Consider the following 12,214-nt stretch of genomic DNA (forward strand, 5'->3'; position numbering starts at 1 on the left):
ACTCAAAGGGGCTAAGCTCGATTACTTCGTCCATTGGAAGGGATACCCGATCACGGAGAGGACGTGGGAACCCGATCACCATTTAAAAAATTCCCCCTCGCTTATTACCACCTTCCACCGCAAACACCCTGCCGCCCCACGTGTCATCGCCTCCGCCGCTTTACGATTTCGTCCTTACGAAAATTTCACTACTACAACCGAAAAACCCCGCCTCTTCGACTGGATCACAAACCGCTTCACGGACTGCGGCGCTAAGATTCTTGGGACAAGAATATAAAAGGGGGGGGTAATGTAAGGACCATTTTATTATTTCTTTATCTTCGCTATGTCTTGGTTCTCGAACACTTTTCCCATTACGCCTCTGGCTCTAGGGCTAGAGGTATCGTTTGCCGTTCTACTTCTCATAGCCCTCACAGGCTTTCTTAACCATCGTTACCATTTTATATCACAGATCAGAGACTGGGCATCGTTCCCAGCCAGCCAGCACACTGGGTAGGGACTGGTAGTAGGCATCTCGCCAACCAGCTCCAAGCCCCAGTAAAGCCTGGTAATACTAATAACGCCTTATCTAGAATCGTACCTCATCATGAGGATACGGTTCCTGACCACGCGTGACAATCTTCTATTATTAGTACAAGTCTCTCACCTGCTGATTAATCAAGTCAGGAGTCGTACGATAGTTACTCTCCCTTTTTCTTATTGGTTGATTAATTCCTCAGACCACTTTTCGTATATTCTCCTTTCGGTCTGAGGAACGGACAGTTCCCTATATAAAGCCGTATCTATTCATGTATAGCTCCTTAGCTTTCTATTACTGAATTTACCCGCTTAACTCCTCAACAAGAACCTTTGAAGCTTACCTCTCAAAGTCCTCTACTCGCTATATTTGCTAGTGTCTGTCGACCTCAAGCTCATTGAACCCTTACTCCCTGCAAGTGCAGAAGGAGATAGGTTTAGTTTTTGTTATAGTTTATCGTTGCCTCACAGCTCCACGCCGTCAAGGGTTCTAGCTAAAGGGTTGGAAGGGGGAGTGAGGGGGATATCGACAAACGACTCTGTGGGTGAGACGTTGGCAGGGAAAAATGAAACAATGGTAGATGGTCGGGTGATAGGTGTGATGATGGTTGGTTTAGTGATATAGACGTAGAGTTTGGCAATGCCAAAGAGTATGATTGCGATGAGAGGGAATAGGGTGATGATTAGGATAGCTGTGCTTTTGCTCATCAACAGGTGTCGTTCCAAGTTGTAGATTATGTAAAGACCCTAGCTGTTATGCCGGTAACCCGAGCAGCGTAGGACTTAAATCACAACAAGTGTCTGACAAGCAAGTATAAGAGTAAATCTACAACTGGGGTATGTACATGGATATCGTGCTAGTTATATAGAAGAAGGCATGAGGTTACGGTGAGGTATGACGTAGCGTATTGGTAAGTAACATGTGTAATGCGTGAGGCTGATTGGTAATGAGTATTACTAATGTGTCCGTGATTACTAGATAAGATAAGATCAAAGAGAGATTAGATTAGGTGAGATAATAGTCTCTATCTCGCGATTAGATAAAAAAGATGAGTCACATGGGTACGATCGTGACAATTAGTCAATGAGTAACATGCAATTGTTTTTCCCTATCTATGAGTCCTTAATAAATCAACACTGCCTTGGTCCTGAACTGCAGCATTGTCCATCTCTCATACTCTAATTCAGCTGATCGGTTTTCACTAAAAATGTAATGGTCTAGTTTATGTTCATTCAAAACCTCCCAAGTCTATTGAAGGTCTTCCTTGGAATGCTCCTCAAAGTCTTCTTCACTTTTGTTTGTCAGAGTGTCTTCCCAGAGTGGGACAGGCATACAATCTATGTGATGTCAATTTCAGGAACACAGGTAAAGAATTTAGAGGGATACTCACCTTCCTGGTTCCTTTCTGCCCATCTTAGAGATTCTGAGATTGCATTAATTATCTAAATTCCTTTGTTACATTGAACGCAAGTGTTTGCGGTTGCTTTTTTGTGCATGCCAACAGATGAGTCAGTAGTAGAGTCATCCTTCAAATGGAATACCCACCAGCAAGGAACAATTTTTTTTTCATATATTTGATGAAGCTAACACCGCCCCTGTACTCATGCTCTTCCAGGACAACATTATCTTCATCAGGAAAACCCCAAATAGTTATTATAGCCCTTATATATCTACAAAGGCTTTGATAGCTGGTATAGCTGATATAGTTGGTGTAGACAAGTCCACCAGCTCTGATAGCTGCTTATAGTCTATAGCTCCTATAGTTCATATAGCAAGACTGTGGCTGACAGCAAAAAACTTGCCAGCTGTGGGAATTGAACCCACAACCACATATTAACCGCTTTTTTGAGCTTACTACTTAAGTATATACATACCAGAGTACTTATCCACTACACTATGTAGGCTTACACAAAATAATAAACCATATACTATATATAATCACTTTTGGACTCAGTGAAATTTCTGATAAGTTGTTGGTGTAAGCTGCCTTGTATTTATGAACTTTGAAATAAGCAGTTACCTGATAAAGTACTTTCTATAACACAACTAAGTAATATTCCGACAATTAGTCTTTGACTATTTTCACAACTATTAGTAAACTATGAGAGTGGTCATAGATAGAGTCCAGCTATATAGCACTATAGGCAGCTATGAGAGAAACCATAGATATATTACCTGGTAATCAGACAATAAGTAATGTTTTTGATGTTGAAATCACTTTTATTAAATAATTGGACTCATACATAAGATTCCTGGAGTATACGGTAAACAATTAACATTTTAGTAAATTACTGACCTACAGCTGCTATAGCTCAAAATCAACTCTCATAGCTCATATACATGTGGCCTTACTACTGTACCTGTAAAGCTCAATATTGACTCCTATAGCTGGTGCTATAGTTGCATATAGTATTTCAAAGCCCAGATGACGCTGTTATAGCTGGTATAGTAATTTGCCTAGCTATATAGCTATATGGTTTTTCATGATGTTTGTAGAGTTTTTCCAAGGCTCTACTGAGCTTTTTGGCTTGGTGTTTGGCTTCTGTTGGTGCCATCAGTTGCAATCCAGATTATTGTAAGATTCATATCCCCTATACCGAGTTAACGGAGGGACAAGTCTCGAAGATCAACAAGTAGTGTCAAGTACTGGATTAAGAAGTAATCAACAACTGAAGAAAGTATGTACATGAGTGCTGGTATATATACATTTCTGAAGGTCAGCCATGAGATGCTGACTGATGCGACATGCAGTAGCCATGAGGCGCTTACCGATGTCTTACGTTATAGTCTAGGCTTTGTCACGTGACTAATTACTGATCTTGTGTTCTTGTCTCATGTTTGTCACATGATCAGATATAAAAGAAGAATGAAAGAAAAATGAAAAAAGAAACTAGTGCTCTGACTCAAGTCGTGACATTACCCCCTCTTTAAGACTTTCGTCTCAAAAGTAAGGGTCCATCTTTCCGTTTTCCCAGTTGAACAATTGTTTTCGGACTCTTGTCGTTGTAAAGTTTTCGAAAGGTTGGAAGTGTAGTTGGAATCGTATCCGTCGGGGTGCATTAGGGTTGTTATTGTGAAATGTTTTCACTTTGTCTGGTGAGTTGGTTAGGTGTCGTTCGGGTTCCCATGTGCGTTCCTCTTTTGGATAGTTTTTCCAATGTACTAGATATTCTAACTTTCCTTTTTTGAGATGTGAGTCTAAAACTTCTTCGACTTCGTATTCTTCTTGTCCACTATCACCGGTGGTATCGGTTTGGGTCTTTGTTGAGAAGGGAATTGTGGTTCTTTGTATGGTGTAAGCTTTACTTCATTGAAGACTGGACGAATAGGTCGCCATGTTGGTGGTAGTGCTAGTTTGTAGGCTGATTCGCCTATTTTTTCCAGAATTTCAAATGAGCCGTGTCTCTTATCATCCAGTTTTTTAGCTGGTCGATCTGTTGAGATATTGGTTGCTTCCATGTATACCTTATCTCCTACTTTGTATTCCACTGCCTCTCTTTTCTTTTTGTCATACTGTTTTTTCATCTGTTCAGCTGCTTTTTGCAATGACTCTTCTGCTTTCTTTCTCGTCTCTGTCATTCTTTTTACAAAATCTTCCGCATTTTCGTTTTTTACCTCCACTTTCACTACTTCCTGTGTTCTCGGATGGTGTCCATGATTTAGATAGAATGGGCTATATCCTGTTGCAGAATGTTGTTTGTTGTTATATGAGAATTCTGCTAAGGTAAGCCATTCCGCCCAATCATCTTGTTTATGATTTATGAAGATCCTGAGATACTGCTCTATCTCTTGATTGATCCTCTCTGTTTGTCCATCTGTTTGTGGGTGCCATGCCGTTGATGGATTTGCCTTTATCTGAAGAAGCGTATGTAGATCTTTCATGAATTTAGAAACAAATTGCGGTCCCTGATCAGAGATGATCTTTTTGGGTATGCCATGGTTTCTGAATACGTGATCTCTAAATAGTCGTGCTACTCCTTCTGATGTGATCTCCATTTGTGTGGGAATTACCTTGATCATTTTTGTAAATTGATCTACTACTAACATTATCATGTTATATCTGTTTGATTCTGGTAGTGGTCCGATCAGATCTACCGATATGATCTGCCAAGGTTTGTCCGGAATTTTGTTTGGATGGAGCGGTGCTGCTTTCTTTTTGTGGTCTGTCTTGGTTCTTTGGCAGACTTCGCATCCATCTACATATCTCGTGATATCTCTGTCCATGTAAGGCCACCAGTATTGTCAAGTGATTAACTCTTTTGTTTTATATCTTCCTGGATGACCTGCAGTGGTAGAGTCATGGTTCCGTCTGATAATCTCTTCCCTTAATTTGGCATCTTTTGGTACGTAGATCCTGCCTTTGAACACTATGTAGCCTTCTTCCTCGAACCATCCATCCTCTCTCCTCTCTATCTTTCCTTTCATCTTTTTTATCAAATCATCTATGTTCCCTTTCCTTTTTAGGATCCATTTTGAAATTACTAATTCCTCTTCTTGACTGTCCGCAATTACTTGTCTTTGTTCTGATGAGAGGGTCATTCGTGCAAATAGTTTCTCATCTAACAATATGATATCCTCATTATCGTTCTCTCCTTTGTTATGATCTGATCATCTCGAGAGCAGATCTGCCTTTATATGCTTCCTTCCAGGCATATGGTGTATCGTAAAATGATACTGGCTTAACTCTGTCATCCACCATGCCTGTCTCCTGTTCAACTTCTTTGGTTCTTTGAAATACAACAGATTTTGATGATCTGTCCATATCTCAAACTAAACTCTTCCTCCGCATCTATTAAGTAATGTCTCCATTTGTTAAGTGCCGTCATGATGGCGAGAAGTTCTTTGTCATAGATCTCGTAATTGTGTTCTGTGGGATTCAACGCTTTGGAGAGATATGCAATTGGCTTCCAGTCATCTTTTTGTCTTTGTGATAAGACCGCACCCATTGCGAAGTCACTACTGTCTGCTTCTACTTTGTATTGGCCATGTGGTACTGGGAGAGCTAACACTTGGGCAGACGCTACGCGTTGTTTCAAGTTGTTAAATGCTTTGTGTTGTTCATTTCCCCAAATGAAGTCCTTTTTTCCCGTTAACTTGGTCAATGGTTTGGCTACTTCCCCGAAGCCCTCTATGAACCTTCTGTAGAAATTTACAAAGCCCAAAAATGCTTGTATGTCTTTTTTATTTTTGCATTCTGGCCATTTGCTAATTCCTTCTACTTTCACTGGATCCATGCGAATCTCGTTTTCTGAGATGATCAGTCCCAGATATTCTACTTCTGTTTGTTCGAAATCGCATTTCTCTGGTTTAAGATAGAGATGGTTTTTCTCAGGATTTCCAATACACGTCGCGTCGTTGCTCTGTGCATTTCTATATCTTTTGTGAATATCATGATATCATCCAGATATATGATAACTAATCCTTCGTCTATCAACTCTCTAAAGAGCGTGTTCATCATTGTCTGGAACGTGGCAGGGGAGTTTGTCAGTCCGAAGAACATGACTAATGGTTTGAATAACCCCCAATTCGATCTAAATGCCGCTTTTGGTTCATCTCCTTCTTTTATTCAGATATTGTTATATCCCCATCTTACATCTAGTTTTGTGAAGTATTTAGCTCCACTCCACTTGTCCATGAGTTCTCCGATCAGTGGAAGTGGATATCTGTTTTTTATAGTGATATCATTTAACTTCCTATAATCTTGAACTGGTCTTAGCTTTCCATCTTTCTTTTTTATAAAGAAGAAGGGTGATGCAAATGGGGATTTTGATGGTCTTATCTGTCCCAATTCTAGATTTTCTTTTAAGAATGCATCTAGTTCTTCTTGTTCTCCTTTTGCTAATGGGTAGATCTTGCAATCTAGGGAGTGATCTCCCGGTACTAGTTCGATTGCGTGATCCCATTGTCTTCTTTCAGGTAATGTATCAAACTCCTTTTTATCGAATATGTCTTTGTATTGATGAAGGTGTTCTGGTACTATCTTTTTAAATCCTCCTTCTTTTCGATCTTTGCCTGCGGCTTCAGCCAGCTTCTGTGCCATTGTGCCTTGAGCTCTAATGTGGTAATATTGATCGTCGATCGTGGCATCTTCGAAATTCTGGAGATTCACCTGTATCATTCTCTCTTCCGCTTCAAGTTCTTCGAAGAATATTTCTGGATCTTCCTCTGGATCAGAGATTCGGATTCTTGGGTTACATTCTTCAGGACATCTCTTTTGAAGGTTAACTTTGACTCTTTCCAATCTATCTTTGGATTGTGTTTGCTTAGCCATTCATGTCCTAGAAACATTTTTCCGTTACCCAGATTGGTTACGGCTAGATGTATCTTTTCGATGTGACCATCAATTTCCATGAGTAGCATTATAAATTCACTGATGGCTCTGTTTCTGTTAAGAGTTCCATCTGCGTTATAAACTGGAATAGGTCTAGGTATCCTTTTTGTCTCATATTTTTTGTCTTTTACAAATTGGGAGTCGATGCAACTCCCCGTGCGTCCACTATCCAATAATGCTTCAACTATTTCTGTTTGGAGAGTATCTAGTGTAGTAAGCTTACATTTTACGTTCATTTGATTGCCTTGGGTGCCCCTAATGTACTTTTTAGGGGAGGCAATTTCTATGATCGCTTGTATAGCTTCTACTTTTGGTAACCGGTTGATTTCTTTTATCGTTTCCCGGGTTACTTCTCTAGTTCTCTTTTTGTGTGTCCAGGTGCTTAGAATCCCAATGGATCTTTCTTCCTTTTGGTCTCTTAGCCTGTCCACTACCCACTCTGGGGTCCAAACTTCTTTTCTTTCTAGGTTTTTTAGAGGGGTTTCTGACCTCTCTTCTACAGTTTTTGCTGTGTTTTCCTCCGTAGAGTTCGCCGCATCGGGTGTAAGAATTCTAACATCCGCCGTCAATGCTGCACTTTTTAGTGATTTGCCCACCGTCAAAACTGCGGATGTCTTATCACTATGCGCTGCTCTTGCTGCGGTTGTGTTTGCATCTCTTTTGTTTCTGATTTCCTTTTTTGTCTGTGTGTTAATAATTTTATTGTCATCCGCGCTAAAGCAGCAGCTTAACAATTCAGGGTTACATGTATCTACAGTCAAAGGAAGAAATTGGTTTGAAACATCTTTTTTAGGCACAGTCGGTTGATGCGGTACCGCTGGCCTTTTTAAAAACCCTCTAGGAGTTTTTCTCTTTCCTCTTTCATCATCTTCTCTAAGAATTCGCGGACATTGAACTGTGGCTTCTTTTTTTGTGCGTCTTTGCACTTGAAGCTTCTATGTCCCTTCTCTCCGCATCGGTAGCATTGTCCTTCCGTGCGGAACTTTGCTTTGTCTACTTCCATTTTTTCTCCGTTACCGGTATAAGTATAACCGGTTCCGTCTCTCTTCTTTTCTCCTTCTTTCTTTTGTTCCGAATTGGTTCTTTTTCCAATCTCGGAACCTTTTTTTTTCCTTTTCTCTTTCTCTCCAAATATAGTCCATTCGGATGAGTTCTCTTTTCCATTCCTGATAGTCTCTAGGAATGTGTCCACCGTAGATCACCCTGTCTACTAGTGGTTTGTTCATGTTTCTTCTTAGTAATGAAACTAAGAATTCTTCGTTCATTCTGTTTGTGTATCCCGCCCATCTTTTCTTTTCTTCAAACCTTTCAAAAAAGGCTTGGGCGGTTTCATTGCCCTGTTTCAGGGTCAATATTTCGTTCTTGGCAGTCTTTTTTTCAAAACTGTCCTTGAACCTTTCTTCCATCTTGTCAGCAAAGTACAGCCAACTTCCATATGTATGTGTAATGTCAAGCACTAATTGTTGGGCGTCAACTCTGTTTTCTAGCCAGTCGGTCCGGAAGGCCGCGGCTTCTCCATCTTTCATAAAGGACAGCACGAAGCTTATCTTTTTTCTGTTGTCTTTAAAATAGATAGTGTCATCTTCGAAGTGTAGAAGTAGGGACTCTCTAAAGGCCCGGTACTTCTTCTTGTCTCCTGAGAAGTTCTCTGGCTTCTCTAGGGCTGTCCTACTTCTTTCCACCTTTTCTGGAGGTGGCGCTGTTGTCTTTTTTAGTCTTTTTTCTAAGACGCTCACTTCTTCGAGTGCCTCATCTAGCTGGGATTGATATAGCATTCACATTTCCCTGATCGCGTTTTCTACTTCTTGTTTTACGAATGCTTCTAATGATACTTCTTTCGGCGGGGGAGTGTCTATTCGGGGCAATGAGTCCATCATTTCCCGAGTAAACGCACTGTCCGTGCTGTTGGATGGCTCTGGCCAATCTCGATATTCTAGATTGGACATTTCTGAATTTGAGTTGTGGTGGTGGGGGAGTTTTGGATTTGATTATGGGGGAGGGGTTTCTGATTGGTGTGATTTCTGGTAGAGGGAATTGTCCTCTGAAAACATAGTCTCTGGAATAAATGTGTTGTTCTCCTATCCAGATATAAAATTCTCTACTGAGCATAGAAAGGAGTTCCCCAGTGATAAGCTGGATCTATACACCACTTTCTAAGATCTCGGTAGTCTATCTTTTTCTCTTTGAGTCAAGGTGATCCTCTTCCATTCACCACTGACTATGTAGGTACTGTAACTATTTTTGTATTTTTACGAATTTTTTATGTAAAAGCTATCGTGATAAGACTGGGTCCAAACGGTTGTCCAGTTATAACCAGCTTATTAAGCTCTCGGTTCTTCTCCCGACTGGCGGACGCAAGTGTGCGGCCTGGTCAGAGGAAAGCGAAATTGAAACTAAGTAAAAACGAGATAATTCCTATGGTTCCACACCAAAGGAATTATATTGATATAATTGTAGCTAAAGGGGGATGGTGACGAAGGAGTCTTGGGAGGAGGAGGGGGAGACGTTTGCTGGAAAAAATGATACGATAGCGTTGGGGCGAGTGGGAATGTTGTTTAGTGGAATGATGGGTTGAGTGTGAGGTTTGTAAAGGAGTTTGAGTAAGGTGAGGATAATGATGATAAGGATAATGATGGTTAGGATAGCTGCTGTTACGTTCATAGACGGTACTCGTTACAGTTTTTGATTGTGTAAGATTCCTATCCCCTATACCGAGTTAATGGAGGGACAAGTCTCAAAGATCAACAAGTAGCGTCAAGTACTGGATTAAGAAGTAATCAACAACTGAAGAAAGTATGTACATGAGTGCTGGTATATATACATTTCTGAAGGTCAGCCATGAGGTGCTGACTGATGCGACATGCAGTAGCCATGAGGCGCTTACGGATGTCTTACGTTATAGTCTAGGCTTTATCACGTGACTAACTACTGATTTTGTGTCTTGTCTCATGTTTGTCACGTGATCAGATATAAAAGAAAAATGAAAGAAAAATGAAAAATGAAACTAGTGCTCTGACTCAAGTCGTGACAATTATGATTGATAGAATCTTGTTGTTGTGAAGATCCAACTCTTTTTACCGAACAAATGGAGAGTCAGAGGTTCTAATTGCAAGCAAGGGTCTATCACAGTGAATAAAGATGTAATCAACAGCTAGAGAAAATATGTACAAGAGGTAGCTGTATATATACTACAGAACATGTATTAGCAATGAGGTGCTGACTGAGTGTCATATGTAAGGTATGAGGCTTGTAATTGTCTTTGTAAGTAGCTATGTCATAGGTCACATGATTGATCACATGACTATGATTAGATAAGATTTGGAGAGATAATAGATATGATGGATTCGTTATCAGTTAAGATAGGGGTGTCAGAAGTAAGGGATTGTAACAATTGTGTAGTCACGTGGCTGCCACAGCTTGGGAATGTTCGAGTAGCCACCATGTTCAAACTATCATCCCTCTAACTAGGTAGTCATCATTTTGCCATGTCCGATATGTCCACTTACTTGAATTTCCTGAGCAAGTTCAACTTTGTGTCAGTAGTAACAAGGGTGAAATCCGATCTGACCAACATTGAGATTTTGAGGGATTCCGGGAAGCAGCAGGCAAGTGATATCTTAACCGCCATATTTCATAGCCAATAATAGGTTGATACTTAACATTATGGTCTAATGTTTTATGGTCATCTGCAAGATGTTCCAGGCATACACAGCTCTGCAGAGCACACACAAATTTTGGCACAAATAGTGGAAGTCATCAATTTTTTATTGGCATCAGGAGTGCAAATGCCTACAATGTCTCTGCAGAAGAAATTGCCATTCCAGGCAGCAGCTCAGGCCGTGGTATGGTAAGTGAATCACACAATACAATCATTGTCATGATAATGATGGATATCTAGGATCCCAAAACCAATGCTGCAGAGTCCAAGGCGGAGGACAACAATGTTTTACTTGTTCCAATAGTGTGTATTGACATTGCTCAAAAAAGTGAGAATTGCACGATACATCAGGAAAAACCCTTTTGCTATATAGTGCTATATAGCCACCACCTATATATATTAATGCATTCATAGAAACTATAGTACTATCAGTGCAATCAGAGCTCTTATAGCTCTTATCACATAGTAGTAGGCAAAAATTTAACCAAGGGGAGAAATATCTATATTTCCCTCAAACTTTGGATTAATCTAATAAACTTGTTCAACAATAGAAAGAGGCCAGAAGTGTTTGGAGTCAAGTATATTAATATAGACAAGATACTATAAGTGCTCTTATAGCCTATGTGTCATGATCCTATTCTACTCACACTGATATCTTTTCAATTGAACATCTTATCTCCCCTTATCTAATCACTTGATCTTATCTAATTTACTCATCTTATCTCATCACGTGGCCTAAGTCACATGATCACTTACCAAGCACCATGCTGCAACCTCATGTATATCAGTCAGCGCCTCAAGGCCGACACATGTCTGTATGTATATAAGTAGTTACCATTGCATGTACATACTCTAGCTTTTGATTTTGTCTAAATGCCTTTGTCTTGATAACCACTTGCTTAAGATTGACATCTTCTACCTCTGTTAACTTGTTAACTCAGTAAAGGGTAGAGGGTTGTTATACTATGGCAGCCTACATAGCTCCTATAGCTGGTCATAGTAGTAATATAGTTCAAGCTGCTTAAAAGGGCTAATAAATCATACAGCATTAATCAATTATGTAGTCTGTATTAGTGAAATAGTAGTTTGTATCTTTGATATTTATAAAAATAAGAATAGTGATTTACCCAAGTATAAGTGGTGACAATGAGTAACAAAATAACCTAAGTCCGGCGGGACTACTACGCTAGGAATCTCGAAGCGCGCTCATCTCAGAATACAAACTCATCCGAGTCTTTTCGACTGCCATCCTTGAGGATCAACACAACCATCACAACAATCCGTCTCCTGATGTTCCTAGGCCATACTCGACTCAATTGCCTCAAGACATTGATTTCGTCACAGACCCAGTCACCCAGACAATGCAGAGCTTCAGTTTGAACAACGAAGACTTCTCCACGAATTTACAAGACGAGCCCTCAACCTTATGAGGCAACTACAGCGACAGCAACCACAGCTCAGCACAGCCTGCTGGTGGATCAGACAGCTCAGACAGCGGCATCGTCCACGACCCCCATTTGCAAGTCGGGCACATAACTGAGAAACTACGAACACGACTATCCGCACCTTCTGCGAAGATCCCGCTTTCGCAACGCGTGCGTCAGGACGTACGTACATCAAAACGTTTGCTATACGTTTGTGATAACATACGGTGTCTTCGATTTTTCCAGATGAAATAGCTTTTCTTTCGCTCTCCTCGATCTTTTTG

At 40.4% G+C, this 12,214-nt stretch overlaps 1 protein-coding gene across 1 annotated transcript; it reads left to right on the forward strand.

The window, feature by feature from the left end:
- Positions 1-281: 281 nt before the first annotated feature.
- On the forward strand, positions 282-817 carry SERLADRAFT_402740 (uncharacterized protein; the record flags this gene model as incomplete). The annotated part of the gene is made up of 1 exon (XM_007323975.1): positions 282-817. The coding sequence occupies one exon, from the start codon at positions 326-328 to the stop codon at positions 494-496; it is 171 nt and encodes a 56-aa protein (XP_007324037.1).
- Positions 818-12,214: the final 11,397 nt, after the last annotated feature.

The sequence above is a fragment of the Serpula lacrymans genome (assembly GCF_000218685.1).
Source record: "Serpula lacrymans var. lacrymans S7.9 unplaced genomic scaffold SERLAscaffold_17, whole genome shotgun sequence".
Taxonomy (NCBI): domain Eukaryota; kingdom Fungi; phylum Basidiomycota; class Agaricomycetes; order Boletales; family Serpulaceae; genus Serpula; species Serpula lacrymans.